Below are 18264 nucleotides of genomic sequence, written 5' to 3' on the forward strand. Positions count from 1 at the left end.
TGAACTATCAAAGCAACACCAAAGACATAATATAAAAAAATAAAAAAGAAGAAAGGTAAAAACGTTACTCTCTTTAGAAGGGAAAAGAAAGTTAGAGCGTGGAATATTTTTATGCTTTTGATTCAGCAATGTTCTTAATGCACAACAATGCATCTCATTTATTCTTATAACAGTGTATTTAATTTCTGTTCTATAATTCTCTTTTTTAATACAAAAAAAATTTCGGCAGAGACAGAACATTTACATTATCAGGAAAAGGTTTTTTTTATTATTTTTTTTAAACAAAACATGCAAATCAGAAACCTAACATAATATACTGAGACCACACTCGAGCCATAAAGAGACACGGCAAGCTCACCCTTAAACTGTAGACTACAAATGATGTCTAGTAAAACTTTTGCAATCAAAAATGTACATTTGTAAAACTTCCAGAAAAAAAGCAAGTGCATTATCTAATAAGAGCAGACGATTTGTTCTTACTGAGAAATTAAACAAACAAAATAAACTAAACTACATTTAGCAAAAAGCCTTAACACTGTGAATAAAGACATAAAGAGCAAGTTAAAAGAAATAAATTAAAAAATTACTGTTTTTAAAGCCCAAAACAAAGTGACATGACAAACTTGTGCAACAAAAGAAATCAAAATTATTAAGATTTACTTAAAACAATAGTGTAAAATCACTGTGTTCTTTGATAAATCATCCCTTGCTGCAATTGCTGTAAATTTTCTCAGCCTCAGGTCATCTAAGATGTAGATGATTTTGTTTCTCCATCTGAACAAATGGAGAAATGTAGCATCACAGCACTTGGCCTCAGAATGAGAGTCTTAAACCGCTGAAGAAAACAGAGTAATCCAAACAACTCCAGTCCATCAATTTATTCCAAATCTGTTTCGATGAAGAAACAAACTCATCTACACCTTTCATTTTTTGGTTTCACATTTTTGAAGTCGAGGCCTGAAGTCAAACCTATTTTCATCACACGGCATAATGTAACTGTGCTGATTGCATCTGAAAGATACTTTGGTTGCTGATACTGAGCAAAATTCTGCATTTGAACCCCTTGATAAGCATCTGAATGTGCTGTATTTGTTCCAGTCTTTTCAAAAACCGTTTCACTGTTCCCATCAAATTAAAAGCTGACAAAAGCATCGCTTGTGAACAATAAACCCAGCCTAGTGCATCTCATGTGCAAAACTATATTACAGAACAGTATTTCCCTCCATTAACTGATTATTTTGGCACAGATAAATGATGAATGTTATTTCAATAAAAACAGTATCAAACAATCCATTTGACTGTTAAGTTTTTCATTTCTGCCAGCTTCTCTCATCTTAAAAGAAAGCAGAGTTTATATAACATTGCTGAAGGTGTTTTACTGGGCCTCGACACCTGTTTGCATCTTAATAAAACAGTCAGCTCAACACACAGTCTGAATCCTAAGTGTCCTTCGGTGGATTTACACCGCACAAATAGCAGAAAGACTCCACACTAAAAAGTCTGAATGCTTGTACATCAAGTCAAAATATTGCAAGACTAATGGCCATGAAGATGATTAATAAAAAAGGGAAAAACGGACGGATGCCAGTGCCATCTCTCACACTCATTACAGTTCAAGAGGGTCACTCGATTATAGCGTGGATGTGCGATTTTTTTAAAGCCCTTAAGAACGTGAGGGATTGATTGTGGTCTTGTGAACATCAGCCCTTATGGTCAACAGATAGCAGAGTTGAATATGCAGTGGATGTCGGGATCCCTCAGCTCAGTAGAAGAGACAAGACTCTGCACACTATTAATGAAGCACAACATTTCAAGTACACTGATAAAAGCAAATGCCACGTCTGGTTTTTAAAGCCAGAGATTCACATATCCAAACCTTTTTAAATCAATCAGCTAAGTTAGTGACGGTATTTAAAGTGATCTCTACACACTTCACAAGGGTAAAAATATTGAGACAAAAAAGGTGAATCTCACAGAAACGGTCAAGAAATTTCTGTCTATAATTTTTTTTATTTCCTATTTCACATGAATAAATGTTAACTTTTTCCCCACATTATTAAAGTACAATTGTTAAGTACAGATTATATTGTTATATTTGTGCTGATTTGAATAAAAATAAAGAAATCTGAATGAATGAGGACAGGCAGGACTTGTGGTTAAATAATTTTTTATATTTATATTTTTGATTTTGATTTTGAGGAGAAATCCAACTGACAGGTCTTTATGAGATTCACCCAAAAGTGTGGAGAGGACTTATTTCTAACTGGTGATTCAGTATCTTTGTGTGTTCTGACTTCATAGGTCAACTGTTAAAATATGTAAAACATTCAAAATACTATAGTCATGCAAACATCAAGATAATTTCTGAAAGTAGTGATATGTAAATAGCCTGTACATGATTCACATAAAGCTTTGCTCAGTGGATCATTAAAATACATTAAAATAAAAGTCCACTCTAATTCTCACATATGGCTTTGCGCTCTTGTGGCTTTCTTGTCCACTATTCCCTAAAATTTCAGCTTTCCCTGATCTCAGTTTCACATGTTTCAATCGTCACTTGCAGTTAAAAGATCTCTCTAAAGGTGGGATTATACCCACCACATGATATAACATTTAAAAATGTCTACAGTCTCAAATGATGAAAAGATGAAAATATATATAATGTAGATCATTTCCTTGGCATTGTGTTTACTAAGAGCCACGTTGACACACACACACAAAAAAAAAACTTCCTCTTTCCTCCAAATGAAAATCCAAGTTGATCTGGTCAGCACAGGGCTTTACTCCAGCAGAGACTTCAAATAATTTTGAATTTTTTACCGTATCAAGGTTACATTATTTTGTTTAGTCTTTTTTTATAGGTCTTTTTCGCCCTGTAATGAATTTGCAATACATTCTCTCACCACATCAAAAGAGCTTTCAGTCAAACAGATGCTGTCACAGTTTGGGGTCCTCATGGGGATTCAAAGATTGGCAATTCTGTGTCTTGGAATGGGAAGTGGATGAAGAAGAGGAGGAAGATGAGGAGGACGATGAACTGCGTCTGGTCTCCACACCAGTACTGGTCATTTTCATCTTCCGACGTTTTGCTAGAGGTGCATTGTCAACACTTTTAAGGAAAAAGCCCTCACGTTTCCCCCGGTTAAATGCCTGTGGTTATAAAGATATATCATGATGCAAAGCATTAGTATAAAGCAAAGAGTTTTTGAACATAAAAAAATGTATACAATTTTCACAGCAATTTTTTTTAAAATGTTTTTAATGAGTGGCCAATCAGGATAGTTATTCCAGTTGAGTTGCTCATCATTCAGGGCTCAATCAAAAAAATTTATATGAACTACAGCCACAATTGAATCAAATATTAATAATATTCACTAGAAGTACAAAATATAATACATAATGGACAATATGTTCAATAAAACCAGGTTAAAAATCAGATCGGGTCATTTTTCAACCAAAAAATAAAAATAAAATTGCATTTATTTTCAAAACCCAAATTAAAATATTTTTTTTATGAAACCTGAGAGATTTCTGACCCTCCATTAAAAGTCTATTCACCAAAAACCTTTGTTTCAGAAAGTTTATAAATATTTCATAAAAGAAATCAATGATTACCAAATGTACTTTAAGCTTTTGTTCACATATCAAGAAAGCACATATGAGCTTCCATTTACAATATTTGATGTGCTCCAAATGAACAAAAATATTATGGGTTTGGAATGACATTATAGTGAGTAAATGAGAATTATAATTTTTCTGTGAACGGTCAAATTAAGTATACGGTCTTACATATACACATACACACACACACACACACACACACACACAAACATCAAACCCTGAAGCTGATGGGCTACAGCAGCAGAAGACCACACCGGGTGCCACTCCAGTCATCTAAGAACAGGAAACGGAGGCTACAATTCGCACAGGCTCACCAAAATTGGACAATAGAAGATTGGAAAAATGTTGCCTAGTCTGATGAGTCTCAATATCTTCTGCGACATTCAGATGGTAGGATCAGAATTTGCCGTAAAAAACATAAAAGCATGGATCTATTCTGCCTTGAGGTTCAGGCTGGTGGTGGTGGTGTGTGTATATCGTTATGTCATGCCATGTGAAAGCTGGGTTCAAGCCCCTTCCAAAACCGATTCCAGAACTGAAACGTTTTGTCTATAGCTTGAACACAACAAAAGTTATGACTATCTGAAGCTGGCTGCTAGCTATGATCTTCCAGAATGGAATTTTGAGAAAATTGGGTTTAAATTGAGACGGGGCACTCAATCAATCGTTTAGGGCACTGACAACACCAAGATTGAGCAGATTGAGATGAGAAAGACCATTTAAATGAGCAGCTACTAGCCCCTTTCTTGCACGCTGCCATCTCACTTTACAGGGTTTCTGCAGTGTTTAATCAGTCAAATTCAAGACTTTTTAAGACCTTTTTGTGACTATTAGGATTTGAATTTATGACCTACACGAAGTGTACACGAGTTTTCTTCAAGTTTGTAGGTGTCCAGGTACAGAAACTGAATAATTAAATGTAAAATAGCACTGGATAGTCTTCAATGTAAAAATTAAATATACAATCAAATCAAAATGTATTAAGACACCTTGACAATTTCTCACATTATTACAGTTTATTTGCTATTGCTTCTAAAATGGTTATAAAATATGACTAGAATTAAGAGTTAAACTGTGTTAGAACAAATTTTTCTTGATAATGGCATAACTTTGATAGAAATGTACGTAATGGATTACAATCAACCAAAGCTACAGACAACTGTTATTATGACAATATTTAAACAACTATCAATACTTTGTTGATCAATTACCAAGAAATGCTTCATTTTGTTCAGACTGTGGTGTGAAAAGGTTGCATAAACAATTCAGAAAAAAAAAAAACACATAAGCAATGCATGGAGCTTCATAGACCCCTTAAAAGTTTGTAAACATTCCAACGTCTCCGGGTGGGCGGGGCTTAGCTGGAGGTTAAAAGAGGCGTGGATGCAATGTTGACCAGCGTAAGCTAGCACGTTTTAGGAGGGATTTATTAAACATGGATGCAGAAGAAAGTTCGGAACTGTCCTTGACTCTGCGCGACCGTGACAGCTTTTTTTTTTTTTTTTATTAACTCTCGCGGATGGAAGCAGGCTAACTGACCCGTATGCCATACGGCCATATGAATTACTTTTGGGTGGTATGGGGCATTTTGTCAAGGCTTATTTTCTAATGTAACCTATCACTGGGCTAACTATGATTAGCAATGTGTATTATTTTAAGACACCATTCAAAGGATGGCACACACATCTATCGCTGTATGTTTGTTGAACATTTAAACTAGCTAGTGTGCTGAAGGTTGGCGACTTTTCACCTATAAAAATGAAACTTGCTGATTTACTAGATAAAACCAACACACCAGTTCATATGCATAGATTATTTTACCTGATATGAAGTGTGCACTGCAAACACGAGCATTATTTATGATCATCTCCGTCCAGTCTGTACGCCGTATTGCATTCAACTACAATTGTCTTCTTGATTTCTGTGAAGGAACGTCTGCCGGGATCCAGTAAAACTTTAGTTTTGAAACAAAAGTGCTGTTCCTTCTATTCTGGCAGCCACAAACCCAAGAAGAAAAACATTTTAAAGTGAAAACCTCAAACCTTTAGCGCACCTGCTATGAGTTCTGCCTTATGTTTTGCCTCCAGCTAGAGCGGTGACGTCACAGTGACGTAGGCGATTAAGGGGTCTATAAGGTGCTGAAAATGTTTTATTCCCAATTTTATATATATATATATATATATATATAGATAGATAGATAGATAGATAGATAGATAGATATAGATAAAACATTTATATCTATCTATTTCACTAGTAGTTCACTGTATGAAGATTCTTTGGGTATAATATGTCAGTTTGCTTATACTCACTTACATAAATGGATTAGTGTCCTGAACCTACTAGTAAAATATGTATATCAAAAATTATATCTGGAGTCGGGATTATTTTTGGTTTGACTGTGCTTAAATTCTTGTTAAAACTACAAAGTAATGCAGTGAATAACAGTGAGTGATTTTTCTTTCATTTTCTTGGATTAACATTACAGCAGTCAGTAGCTAAATTTGGTGCGGTCACTTTAAGAGACGATGAACGCATCTTTTTCCTCAGCTGTTTACTTTCACTTAAGAAATAACAAAAAAAAAAAAAGATTTTTCGAGCATACTTTCCAAGGCGTGTATTTAGACATATTTTGTATGTATTTGTCAACACGAGCAAAAAGAAGCAAATTCGGTGTACAAGGGTTTTGAGACGCCTTTCTCTGCGTGAGCCCTTAACACCTGAACACCGTGGTGCTGAATTGGGCTCTTTCACATCCTTTTGTTTGTTCAAAACTGCGATTAGTATTTGTTCATTCATGTGCAGGAGGGACTGTCCGTGATACGCGGCGCTCTCTCCGCACCGAACACAGCACGAGTAACATTTTCCTATTGTGATAGCCAGGATGATTTCAATTAAGCTAAGCAGTGACTCAGTATAATACAGTATGTTCGGAGTTCGCTCGGGTCTCTGTGAAAGTCCTTCTGACAAGTCTGTATGCTGCCGCATGGACCTTGTAGTTCTGGAACGCTGTGATACCAGTGTGATACCACCCAGATTCCTCATACAGAACTACAACAGGCAAAACAAATGAATGCCATCGCCGCTGCGAGCGCAAATATGATGGAACAACAAATGAATGGACTAGCATATCAATTTAAGATGTGACTAAATGTTTTTTTTATGACCTTGTATGGAAAATCCTGACGTTTTTATGACTTATGGCCTTAAATTCTTATTGTTAAATTTATGACTTTTCATGGCCCCGCGGAAACCCTGCTTTATTAATAAACAAATGTAAAAAACATTGCGTGCCATAGTTTTACACAGGACTGGCAGGAAATATGCATTGATACACATTTATTATATATGTTACGTGGTTTATTTTGATAGGTTAACTGTTTTCAGGGTTCCTACACAATTTACATTTCAAAATTCCATACTTTTCCAGACTCAAATTTCCAGACTTCCCTACAGATTTTTCCGACCATATTTGACTTGTTCTGATAAATTGTTTTAAAATTCAACTGCTAACAAGTACAGTGCCTTGCGAAAGTATTCGGCCCCCTTGAGCTTTGCGACCTTTTTACACATTTCAGGCTTCAAACATAAAGATATGAAACTGTAATTTTTTGTGAAGAATCCACAACAAGTGGGACACAATCATGAAGTGGGACAAAATTTACTGGATATTTCAAACTTTTTTAACAAATAAAAAACTGAAAGATTGGGTGTGCAAAATTATTTAGCCCCTTTACTTTCAGTGCAGCAAACTCTCTCCAGAAGTTCAGTGAGGATCTCTGAATGATCCAATGTTGACCTAAATGACTAATGATGATAAATAGAATCCACCTATGTGTAATCAAGTCTCCGTATAAATGCACCTGCACTGTGATAGTCTTAGAGGTCCGTTTGTAGTGCAGAGAACATCATGAAGAACAAGGAACACACCAGGCAGGTCCGCGATACTGTTGTGGAGAAGTTTAAAGCCGGATTTGGATAAAAAAGATTTCCCAAGCTTTAAACATCCTAAGGAGCACTGTGCAAGCGATAATATTGAAATGGGAGTATCAGACCACTGCAAATCTACCAAGACCTGGCCGTCCCTCTAACCTTTCAGCTCATACAAGGAGAAGACTGATCAGAGATGCAGCCAAGAGGCCCATGATCACTCTGGATGAACTGCAGAGATTTACAGCTGAGGTGGGAGACTCTGTCCATAGGACAACAATCAGTCGTATACTGCACAAATCTGGCCTTTATGTAAGAGTGGCAAGAAGAAAGCCATTTCTTAAAGATATCTATAAAAAGTGTCGTTTAAAGTTTGCCGAAAACCACCTGGGAGATACACCAAACATGTGGAAGAAGGTGCTCTGGTCAGATGAAACCAAAATCAAACCTTTTGGCAACAATGCAAAATGTTATGTTTGGCGTAAAAACAACACAGCTCATCACCCTGAACACACCATCCCCACTGTCAAACATGGTGGTGGCAGCATCATGTTTGGGCCTGCTTTTCTTCAGCAGGGACAGGGAAGATGGTTAAAATTGATGGGAAGATGGATGGAGCCAAATACAGGACCATTCTGGAAGAAAACCTGATGATAAAACCCTATTCATTCAACCATATTATATCATTTTTTTTTCAGCATTGACGTTAGATTTAATAGTTTACTATCATACAGTCACCTGTAAATATTTATTCTTTCTACAGATCCACTCACGTTTACAACATGCATTAGTTCTCTCAAACTGACAACATGCTTGAATGATAAGAAACCTTAAACGCTTTATAACCTGAATATATATTCACCTCTGACACATCGGATTTATACTATAATCTTTGAAGTTGAATTTAAATGATCACGTGATGCGCTCCCTTATCTGTTGCTGGTTTGAGTGACGCGGATGCGTGCACTCGTTCATTTAACGAAGGTCAAAATACAACTTATTTTGTGAAAAAGACAAACTTGTGTAATAGGAATAACGTTATACGCACAACAGTTATTGAATTAATTCCCTAGTCATAAAAGATCACTTAACAACAAAACACAATCTAATCTTAATGATTGCGTGCTCCCTCGATATTTTGCTTATTTGATTGTGTGATGCGGATGCACGTGCTCATTCAACGGCCCAGATTGGATATCCTACTCTAGTAAATATCGACATTTTGCGAAATGAAAATACACAACTTTAATTTGTTACACTGATACACTAGAAAATATCAAATATAGGCCTAACAGTGACGTTAAAGAGAAACAACTCTCACGCCGCGTCACGCAATTGTTCTCTCTGAACGCACCTGATAATAAATTGACCAATGTGACTACTGCTGCAGCTCCAAATACTCCATATTCCCTCTAGAAATGGCCTTTATCTTCTCACCAACACTATATTCACATAATTATCTTGGTGTGGTAATGTTAATGAACTGATAAGCTGACGTCAGCTTTCTAGACTTCCTGCTAACGTTAAGTAATACGTTAATTAAAGGATAACATTAGACTGACTATAGTTCAAATGCTCACCTTTGATCAATCGGTACATTATGGGCTTTGTGACTTGATGTGGTCGGTCTTGGTCCCACCTTGGTCTGGACCATAAACGCTGTGAGACTTTGTGTGGTGGATGCTGTGATGAGACGAAGATGCTTTCGGCCTAGCATATGGCTTACAATTGCTGCCTCCCCCATGTTGTAGATGACAAATGATTTGACACAAAGTTTGCAAATAGCTTTCTTTGTAAATTTTAAGTCTTTGGCTAACCAGGCTTTATATTTAGGATTGGCAAGCCAGCCCTCTGAAAACTTGCATTTTCCCATTTTGTTTGCCGTGAAGTCCACACTCAAATGTAAAAATCAAGGACAAGGTTCCAGGTGTTTTTAGTCAAGTAGTTTGAGGTAGGGGCGCTGTGATGGCAACTGCCGCCTAACAACGTAACAGCCAATCACTGCAGACCTAGACTCCAGCAGATCAAGTGCAAAAACGATCGGCAGTGCTGGCAGATTGATCCAAATGGCATTAAAAAAAAAACGATTGTATATATTATATATTTATTATATACATTTAGAAATTCTTAATTTTATATTTAGAAAACGAAATAGGGACAATAGTCTGGAAACATAAATATTTTTCCATACTCTGATTTATTTTTTCCATACTTTTCCAGACCTGGAAAATACTCAAATCAAATTCCATACTTTTCCAAACCCCATAGGAACCCTGTGTTTTTGTGGTGTTAAGAGGATGCACCTCCGCAGCGCTCTAAACATTAGAGAAAGTATTTCTGCTTGCAGCAATAAATCGTTTTTTTTTTCTACACTAAACAAGTGAAATTTGCCAAGATATTTTCAGAGATGCTTCACAAGATGTTATAGAATAATAATTGAATGAGACACTTATTTTGACAAAAAAATGACATTTTATTCCTGAAATTTCATTTCCTGAAATCGTACCAGCACGTCATCCGACGGGTTTTTCTACATCGCATCATATATACATACATGATATATATGATATATAATATATTTTGCTTTGAATTAAATGTTTTAACATTGTGACAGAATGTATTGATCTTTTAATGTGAATATCCGTGTGAATCTTTTGTCATCAGTGCATTTTATATTTTATTCCAGATAATATTATCTAACATGTTGGGGAATGAAAGGATTAACCAACATCAGCAATCAAAAAAAAAAAAAAAAAAAAAAAGTCATTATTTTTGTAATTCCATCTGGTATTTTTAGAATGTAATAAATAATTTCTGTAGTTTTATTTCATATGTGCTTGCAAGGATTTTACTTGGATGCATCACAACTGAATATAGGTATAAAATGCAGATACTTGACCTTGTAGGTGGCATTGACATAGGTACGGACAGTCGGGCCGGTGGACTCCAGAACATCAGGGGTGCAGAGAGGGGTGGAGGACATGACGCCACCTCCCTGAAGCCAGGCATTCTCTTTCAGAGCCGAGAGCTTCAGCCGTCGCTCAGGATCTACGGTTAACAAACCTGTGAAGATGAAGAGGGAGATAAAAGCTAATTTGGAGGCAGCCAATAAAGCAGCATCCTCAGGGACCATCACACTCTTTCCTTCCACCAGGGCTCTGAACCTCATCCATCTCAATCTAGATGATCAGATGACAGCTATAATAATAAGCACTGGTGCTGAAATTGGACTGAAATGCGTTCGCGTGCCAGTGGGTCCCTGACGGCTGGGTCAGGAATAAATCAGCCAAAGCTTTGTAGTGGTATAAAACTATTACAACATATTTCACTGCTATTTCAGGTGGTAATCAATAGAGACTCCAAGTATTGGGTGAACACAAGTAAATTTCAAAAAAGATTTCCTAAACTAGCAGATCCTGTAACAAGGCCTTTTCTAACTGAAACCTCAATTTGGACAGTAATCTTCAATCTGATTTAACCTTCTGGAATCTAAGGGTATTTTTGGGGCCTGGAGAAGTTTTGTCATGCCCTGACATTTGTGCTTTATTCAGTTTCTTATACACATCTAAATGGCTAAATATAAAAGTCTAATCTCACTGTAATCAGCACAAACTTGGCTTTAATAATAAAATGTGAGCAGCATGTATGTACATGATTTTGTTTTTGAGAAAAAAAAAATGCATGGTTAGTGGAAAAACTAAAAATGAGATGTAAAAACACTTTCTTGGTAAAAGTCATATGTGAGCAGGCCTCAGGAGCTTTTCAGTCAGCTGTGTGTCTGAGAGGGAGGAGTTACTAGACAGAATGTAAGACAAAATAAATCTATATAATTTTATGTTTGTAGTTTGTTTAGAATATATTGAATTATCCCACAACATAATTTAATATCCATTTGCGAGTGCAGATAAAAAGTTTATTAGGAACAATCAAAGCTGACTTTCAAAGCTGAATTTTTTGGATCATTAATCCAGTCACACAATCCTTCAGAAATCCTTTCAACAATCTTATTTTCTACAAAAAAAAAAACAAAAAAAACATTTATTGTTATTATCATCATTATTATTAATTAATGTTGAAAAGAGCTGAGAAAATTTTTTCCATTTTTTTTAGGGGGGATAAATTGAAAGAACAGCATTGTTTGTTACATTTGTGACAGTTACATTTATTTGTTACATTTATATTATTTACATCGAGCTTTTGAATTGTATAGTATTATAGTATATTGTTATTGAAACTTCATAATATTTCACTTGATTATACATTAAGTCAGGAATTATAGTTTGGAAAAAGTCTTTGGAAAAGGTCTAACTAGTAAAATGTTTACACGTTATGAGAAAACTAATACAATAAATAAAAATAGACTTACTCGTGTTTATGATCTCTGCTGAATAAAGTGCTTCATTCTTTTTTTCTGAGGAAATCCAAATCTCAAATCCTCAACCATATCACATCTTTTTGGGGCGAATTATGTCTTATTCCTGTCATCGCGAAGCAAATAGTAAAATAAAAAGAAAGAACTTGACGAACAGTGTCGCTGCGTTGTCTTATGTTATATGGGCGTATTCAAGCCGCGGGCTTCAGTGAAACGTTAGTATCTGAATAGCGCGTTCAGTGCGGGTGTGTGGTCACATTAGAAGAAAATGAAGGGAGACGTGAAAAACAGACATCATGTTGTTTTCAAATGGATAACTTTATCACAGAATATCTGTTTTCAACAGCACTTGTTTAAAAGTAGACATGTCAGGCTTTCTATAGATATCGCTCTCATGTCTCTTTGTTTAGTATTCACTGAGTTAGTTCATTTTAATGACGTGTTTGTAAATGAAGATCAGCGCAGACAGCACACCTTGTTTGTTATCTTTATTTCATAAGTGCACAAAGTTCTGTTGTTATTATGTCTGTATACAAAAAAGGAGACCCTTTACAGATTCGATTGATGTATTGCTCTTATCTGTACGATCAAAACTGAAAGAAGAAAATGACTCATAACACGTATACGCGTTAATCGACTTCAGAGGGTTAAAGGACACACATTTAGGTTACCAAAAATTTATTTTCTGTATATGTAAGTTTAATATCCAATCATAGGAGAACTTCCAACTGATTTTGGAGTACTGGGACAAGAACTGAGGAAAAAGAATGCATCAAAGAATTACATTTTTTTCTGGTGATGCTATGTACTCTATGTATTTAAAAGTGAAATTAACATCAAACACATACAACCCCAATTCCAGAAAAGTTGGGATGTTTTGTAAAAATGCAATACAATCAAGAATTATGTAATTTGTTCATTCTCTTTAACTTTTATTTAATTGACAAAAGTACAAAGAAAATATTTCCAAAACTTTCAACATAAATATATTTTGATTTTAATGGCTACAACACATTGCAAAAAAGGTAGGACAGAGGCAAAATAAAAGTGAAAATGTTATAGAATATCCACTTTAAAATGTTTTGTAACTGTTCACAGTAAGCAAGTGAATTGGTAATGGGTCAAGGTATCAAGTTTGGGTATTAAAGGAGCATCTCAGTCTTTTTAAGCAAAACTGGATAATGTTTCATCATTTTGTGCCATATTTCATCAGAGAAGAGTCAAACAATTAAAAAAAATCACACAAAATCGCAAAGAATTGAGATCTTTCTTTCACCAACTACCACACGTAATATTGTAAGACTCAGGAAATTCAGAGAAATCAACATATATGTAGGGCAAGGCAGGAAACCTCAGTTGAATGTACATGGCCTTTCAGCCCTCAGATGGCATTAGATAAGAAACCGTCATGCTGCTATGTTAAATATAGGGCTGTTCGATTAATCAAAATCATCATAAAATCATGATTTGAACATGCACGATTTCTAAAAAAAAAAAAAAAAGGAGCGTGAGAACAGAACAGACTGGGCATACGCCTACGTAACGTCAGGTTCACACGCTCTGTCTGTGGGGCGTATTTTTCCAAGTCCATGTAAACGGATCAGAGCGTTCATACACCACACGGTAGAAGATGTGAACAGAAAAGGTTAGAAATATAAAGGTGCAAAAATAACTTATATCTAGTGCATAAGCACAGAGAGAGTTGTGAGTGCACAGGATGCAGTTTGAGCGAGAGGAGACACGTTTTAAGTGTGCGCACTCTTGGGTATGTGCAGCGTGCATCTCAGCACGCGTGTCTGGTTTTGTGACCAAGCAAAGGAAATTTGCGTGCGAGCGGAGAGATTCGCACTCACGCATTATTTTAATGTGCTTTTGCGTTACAATAATGCGCTCTCGCTGCTTCTTCTGCACCGCATACACATACTGTATACACACTCCAGACGGAGTATGTGTGAACCTGGTGCAACAAATATATTTAAACACCTGAGGCACCACTACAATGAGCTCTATGACCAATGCATGGTAAAAAAAGAAGAAAAAAAAATATCCCTGGACACAGGATTTATTTATTTTTTTATTACATTTTTTGTTTGCCATATATCTAGACATTTGTCACACTTTTACTTTGACCTAGGTCTGTTCTAGAGACATGTTACAACTTTCTGATAAAGCTCTAATTGGTTTTCTTTTGGAAATGGGTTTAAAATTATTACTGAATGCATTTATGAATGTGAAGCATGTCTGTGTGTGTCAAAATAGTGATTAAAATTGAAATCGCAAAACTGATCAAAAGAAATTGCGATAGGGTTTTTTTTTGTCCATATTGCAGTCCTAGTTAAATATAGCCACATGGGCTCAGGAGTACTTCAGAAAACTACTGTCACTTAACACAGTCTGCTGCTGCATCAAGAAATGTAACCTGAAAATCTTGTTACTCTAAGAGAAAGCTATACATAAATTATATGTAGAGTTGTTCCGATTCCGCTACTAGTATCGGAAATATCACAGATACCACACATAAGTTACCGACTTTGTACCCGCAGCTGCGTTCAGTCGCTTCCGTGTTAGTCTAAGCGCAGGGCTCCAGACTGTGGCCGAATATATACTAGTGTCTGTGAATATTAAACTGCAAAATACTATTTAAATATTACTCCTGCAAATTCTACATTTCTGTGGGTGACGGGCGCAGATGCGCGGGAGCTCGCTGTTTTGTAGTCTCTGCCGTGTGACACTATATGAGGACACGAACGCATAAACCGTCACGTCATATCATAAACACAGACACTCAAAGATCTTCATGGCAACCCATCAAAATAAATGTTCGATTTAACGTGAGTAAATTGACAATATATTAAGCTACTGTTGTAGCCTACAGTAGATTTAGCTATGTCTCTATGTAGTAATAATAATACGTCTCTATTAATAATAATTATGCCTAGATGGTTGCTTGTTTTTTACCTGTTTGTTGTAAAGAGGTCTGATTAATATATCATTTTTTTATATTCCTAGACATGTTGCAGCCTTTTATACAGTTATATTGTAAAACTAAAATACCTTTTTTAGTTTGCGGTGTTAGATTTGTGGCTGCATTTGAAGTTCTTTTTCGCTTAAGAAAATAAATAATATTACTGTCAAATTCATGTCATATAATAAAAATACTGTAATAAATACAGTAGTTCATCATGTATTTGTTCATGTTTTATTAAGGGATAAGTCTGAAGCACACCATAAAATAATTCTAGCAATTTACACAGGGCTAGTAGTATATACAGCTGTATATACAGATACACACCCAGGTATCGGATCAGTACTCGGTATTGAGAGTGAGGAGTCACGTGCCGATTTGGGTTGATTTGGGAGGGGTCTGAGCCGGTCGGCCCTGATGGCAGGATACGCAGGATTCACAGAGGCGTGACTAAACATTTCAGAGATCTTTAATTTTTGTACATTTATTTTGTCGGCGAAATACGAATATGAGAAAGAAAATAAAGTAAAGCAATGCAAAAACATAATGCGAAAGAAAGGGGACCTTACAGGAACAAGCTCACACCAAGCGCAAAACAGCGGTGTTTGGAGAAGCTCTCAGGCATCCGAAATATCGACCCATACGAGCTCCCTGCAGCGGCACAGAGACCTGAACAATTTACCTTAGTGCTCACATATGGATATTGGGAATTATATCGTCTACGATGTAAGTCAACTTGCATTCACGCTGTTAATGGCTCTAATCTAACCAGGACATTCACATCTTGCAATCACACATTTAACTACCCTAGCTAACCCAGAACTGGTTTGTCCACTTTGCAGCCCCCAACACAAAAACCTGTTACAGTATGTGTCATTGGGCTAAAATCAAATCATAACTAAACATACACAGCTTTAGCCTCCATCAAAACATGTTGGAAACGTTCGTATACATTGAACATCTTGTTACAATTTAGTGTTTACGAAACAGTCGCAGTTAATTACTTTGTCATTTTGGTCAAGAAGTGCATTGTAAATGCAATGTAATTACAATACGCTAAAACGCATGTGAATAAACTTACTTTTCTTCACCTGCTGTAGATGGAACCAGCCACAGCAGAAAGCCTCGTAACTGTCCAAAGACTTGTGGCTTTTAAACTCCTGCATTGTGTAGTAACTTAAACCAAAAACAATATAATTCCCAATGTCCATATGTGTGCATAAGGTAAATGGTCCAGGTCTCTGTGCTGCTGCAGGGAGCTCGCAAGGGTCGATATTTTGTATGCTTGAGAGCTTCTCCAAATACCAATGTTTTGTGCTTGGTGTAACCTAAAAAAACTGTATTCCATTGTTCCTATGTTTTCCATATGTATTGTGAGAGGTACTGGAGCAGTTTTTAACGCAGCATTAACTTCCAGGCATGGTAAAACAGTGCAGAATTGCGAGAACCTCCTCTACTACCAGGTTAAAAACACATGTAAACAATCCTGTTTCGCCGCCGGTATCCTGCCAACATGGCGGAGACCATGATATCGAGGGAGGGGCTTTGTGCTATGACGACAACTTCTCATTCTCAATCGGCTGATACCCTGAGCCCAGGTATCGGAATCGGTACCGGGAAGAGAAAAAGGGTATCAGAACATCTCTAATTATATGCAGTGATGCTGCCGGATTCTCTGGGCCAGAGATCAGATTTCAAGTTCTCAGTTTCAAAGACTAAATAGACCATCCAGACTTTCATTAGCGACAGAAGCAAAAGCAAATGTCTATCATGGTATGGGGGTGCAGCAGAGCAAACAGAATGGCTGACTGGCATATGTGCAAAGGTACCATTGACATGGAGGCATATATTGAAGTTGTACAGAGAAATATACTGCCGTTACGATGATGACTTTCATGGGAAGTCCTGGTTATTAGATCAAGACAAAGCCAGCTCTTATTCTGCATGTGCTACAATAGCGTGGTTTCGTAGAAACAGAGTGAATGTGCTAGATCAGACCAGACCTGTCTCCAATTGAAAATGTATGACCAGTCATGAAAAGGAGAATCAGACAACAACGAACATAGACTGCTGAGCATCTGAAGCCTTGTTTCAAGAGAGACTGGACAACTTTTTTTCTTGCAAAACTTTAACAATTAGTATCCTTAATTCCCAAACAATGAAACATAGTAATTAAAAGAAAAGATGATGTGACACAGTGTTAAACGTGCCTCTGTCCCAACTTTTTTGGAGTGTGTTACAGCCATCAACCAGAGGGAAGTCATGGCCTAATGGTTAGAGAGTCGAACTCCCAATTGAAAGGTTGTGAGTTCGAGTCCCAGGCCGGCAGGAATTGTGGGTGGGGGGAGTGCATGTACAGTTCTCTCTCCACCTTCAATACCACGATTTAATTAAATTAAAGTTAAAGAGATCAAATCACAGATTCTTGATTTTATTGCATTTTTACAAAACATCCCAACTTCTCTGTAATTGGGGTTGTAAAATGCCCAGAAATATGAACAAAAACAATTATCTGTCCTTGCTAACTTTACATTGCAGCCTATTAATCAAAGTAAAATGCAGTCAACCAAAATAAGCTGCATAAGTTGTTAGCTCAAACGAAGGCTGCTGTTGTACTTGGATACAGGAACATTTGAAGTACAAATCTATGTTCAAAAAGAAATAATAGTTTTGCAACCATATGATACATTATGAATATGGACATTTGAATTTGTGCTGTATGAGAGGTTACTTGAGCACATTCATTTGGATTACGCCATATGTCGGTTTTGTATTCTGTTCAGTAATAATCTGTTGTCTGTTTTGATATATGGAATATGGTCATTGCTCTACTTCGGGCTATTTATGACTGGTCATTTGGCCAGTTTTGTCACACAGACCATGGCTTGTATGGAGCTGATCAGACATTTCCAGTTTTAAAACTGTAGCTTACGTTTTCTAAATGAGTTTAATTTCTATGAAAAAGCAAAAAAGACAGTGGGGACAGTGCCATGGTGGGCAATAATATAATTGTGTACAACCAAACACCTTGTAACTCAGACTACCACAGCAAGCACAGTATTTAAGTAACTCCATTATTCTTGTTATGCACCAAATTTGAGCTATTTTTTTGACCATCCATTCCTGACTGCAGTAAAGGTAAACCCCCTGCTCCCACAGGATCCCAATCACAGTGCAGGCCCTCTACTTCAAAGGCATTGTGTATTACAAATATTGTTGGCTCTTTGAAGAATTGCTTTTGTACCTCTTTTGTAAGTATTTTCATAAAAGCGTCTGGCAATACATAAATGTCAATGTAAACCTCTGTGTTCGCTTCTAGATCAAAAATGCAATCTTGTTTATGGATTCTCACATGGATGCTAAATGCTGCCAAAAGTGA

General features: G+C 36.5%; 1 protein-coding gene across 5 annotated transcripts in view; it reads right to left on the reverse strand.

The window, feature by feature from the left end:
- Positions 1-245: 245 nt before the first annotated feature.
- LOC113098406 (ribosomal protein S6 kinase alpha-4-like) overlaps positions 246-18264 on the reverse strand; it is an 82438-nt gene continuing 64419 nt past the window's right edge. For all 5 annotated transcript variants that reach the window (XM_026263460.1, XM_026263462.1, XM_026263459.1 and 2 more), the window contains 2 exons: positions 10448-10611; positions 246-3150 (listed from right to left, as the gene is read on the reverse strand). In XM_026263460.1, the coding sequence (XP_026119245.1) occupies positions 2938-3150; positions 10448-10611 (377 nt within the window). In that variant the 3' untranslated portion in view covers positions 246-2937. The remainder of the gene's footprint in view (positions 3151-10447; positions 10612-18264) is intronic.

This window comes from Carassius auratus, unplaced genomic scaffold (genome assembly GCF_003368295.1).
Source record: "Carassius auratus strain Wakin unplaced genomic scaffold, ASM336829v1 scaf_tig00216553, whole genome shotgun sequence".
NCBI lineage: Eukaryota > Metazoa > Chordata > Actinopteri > Cypriniformes > Cyprinidae > Carassius > Carassius auratus.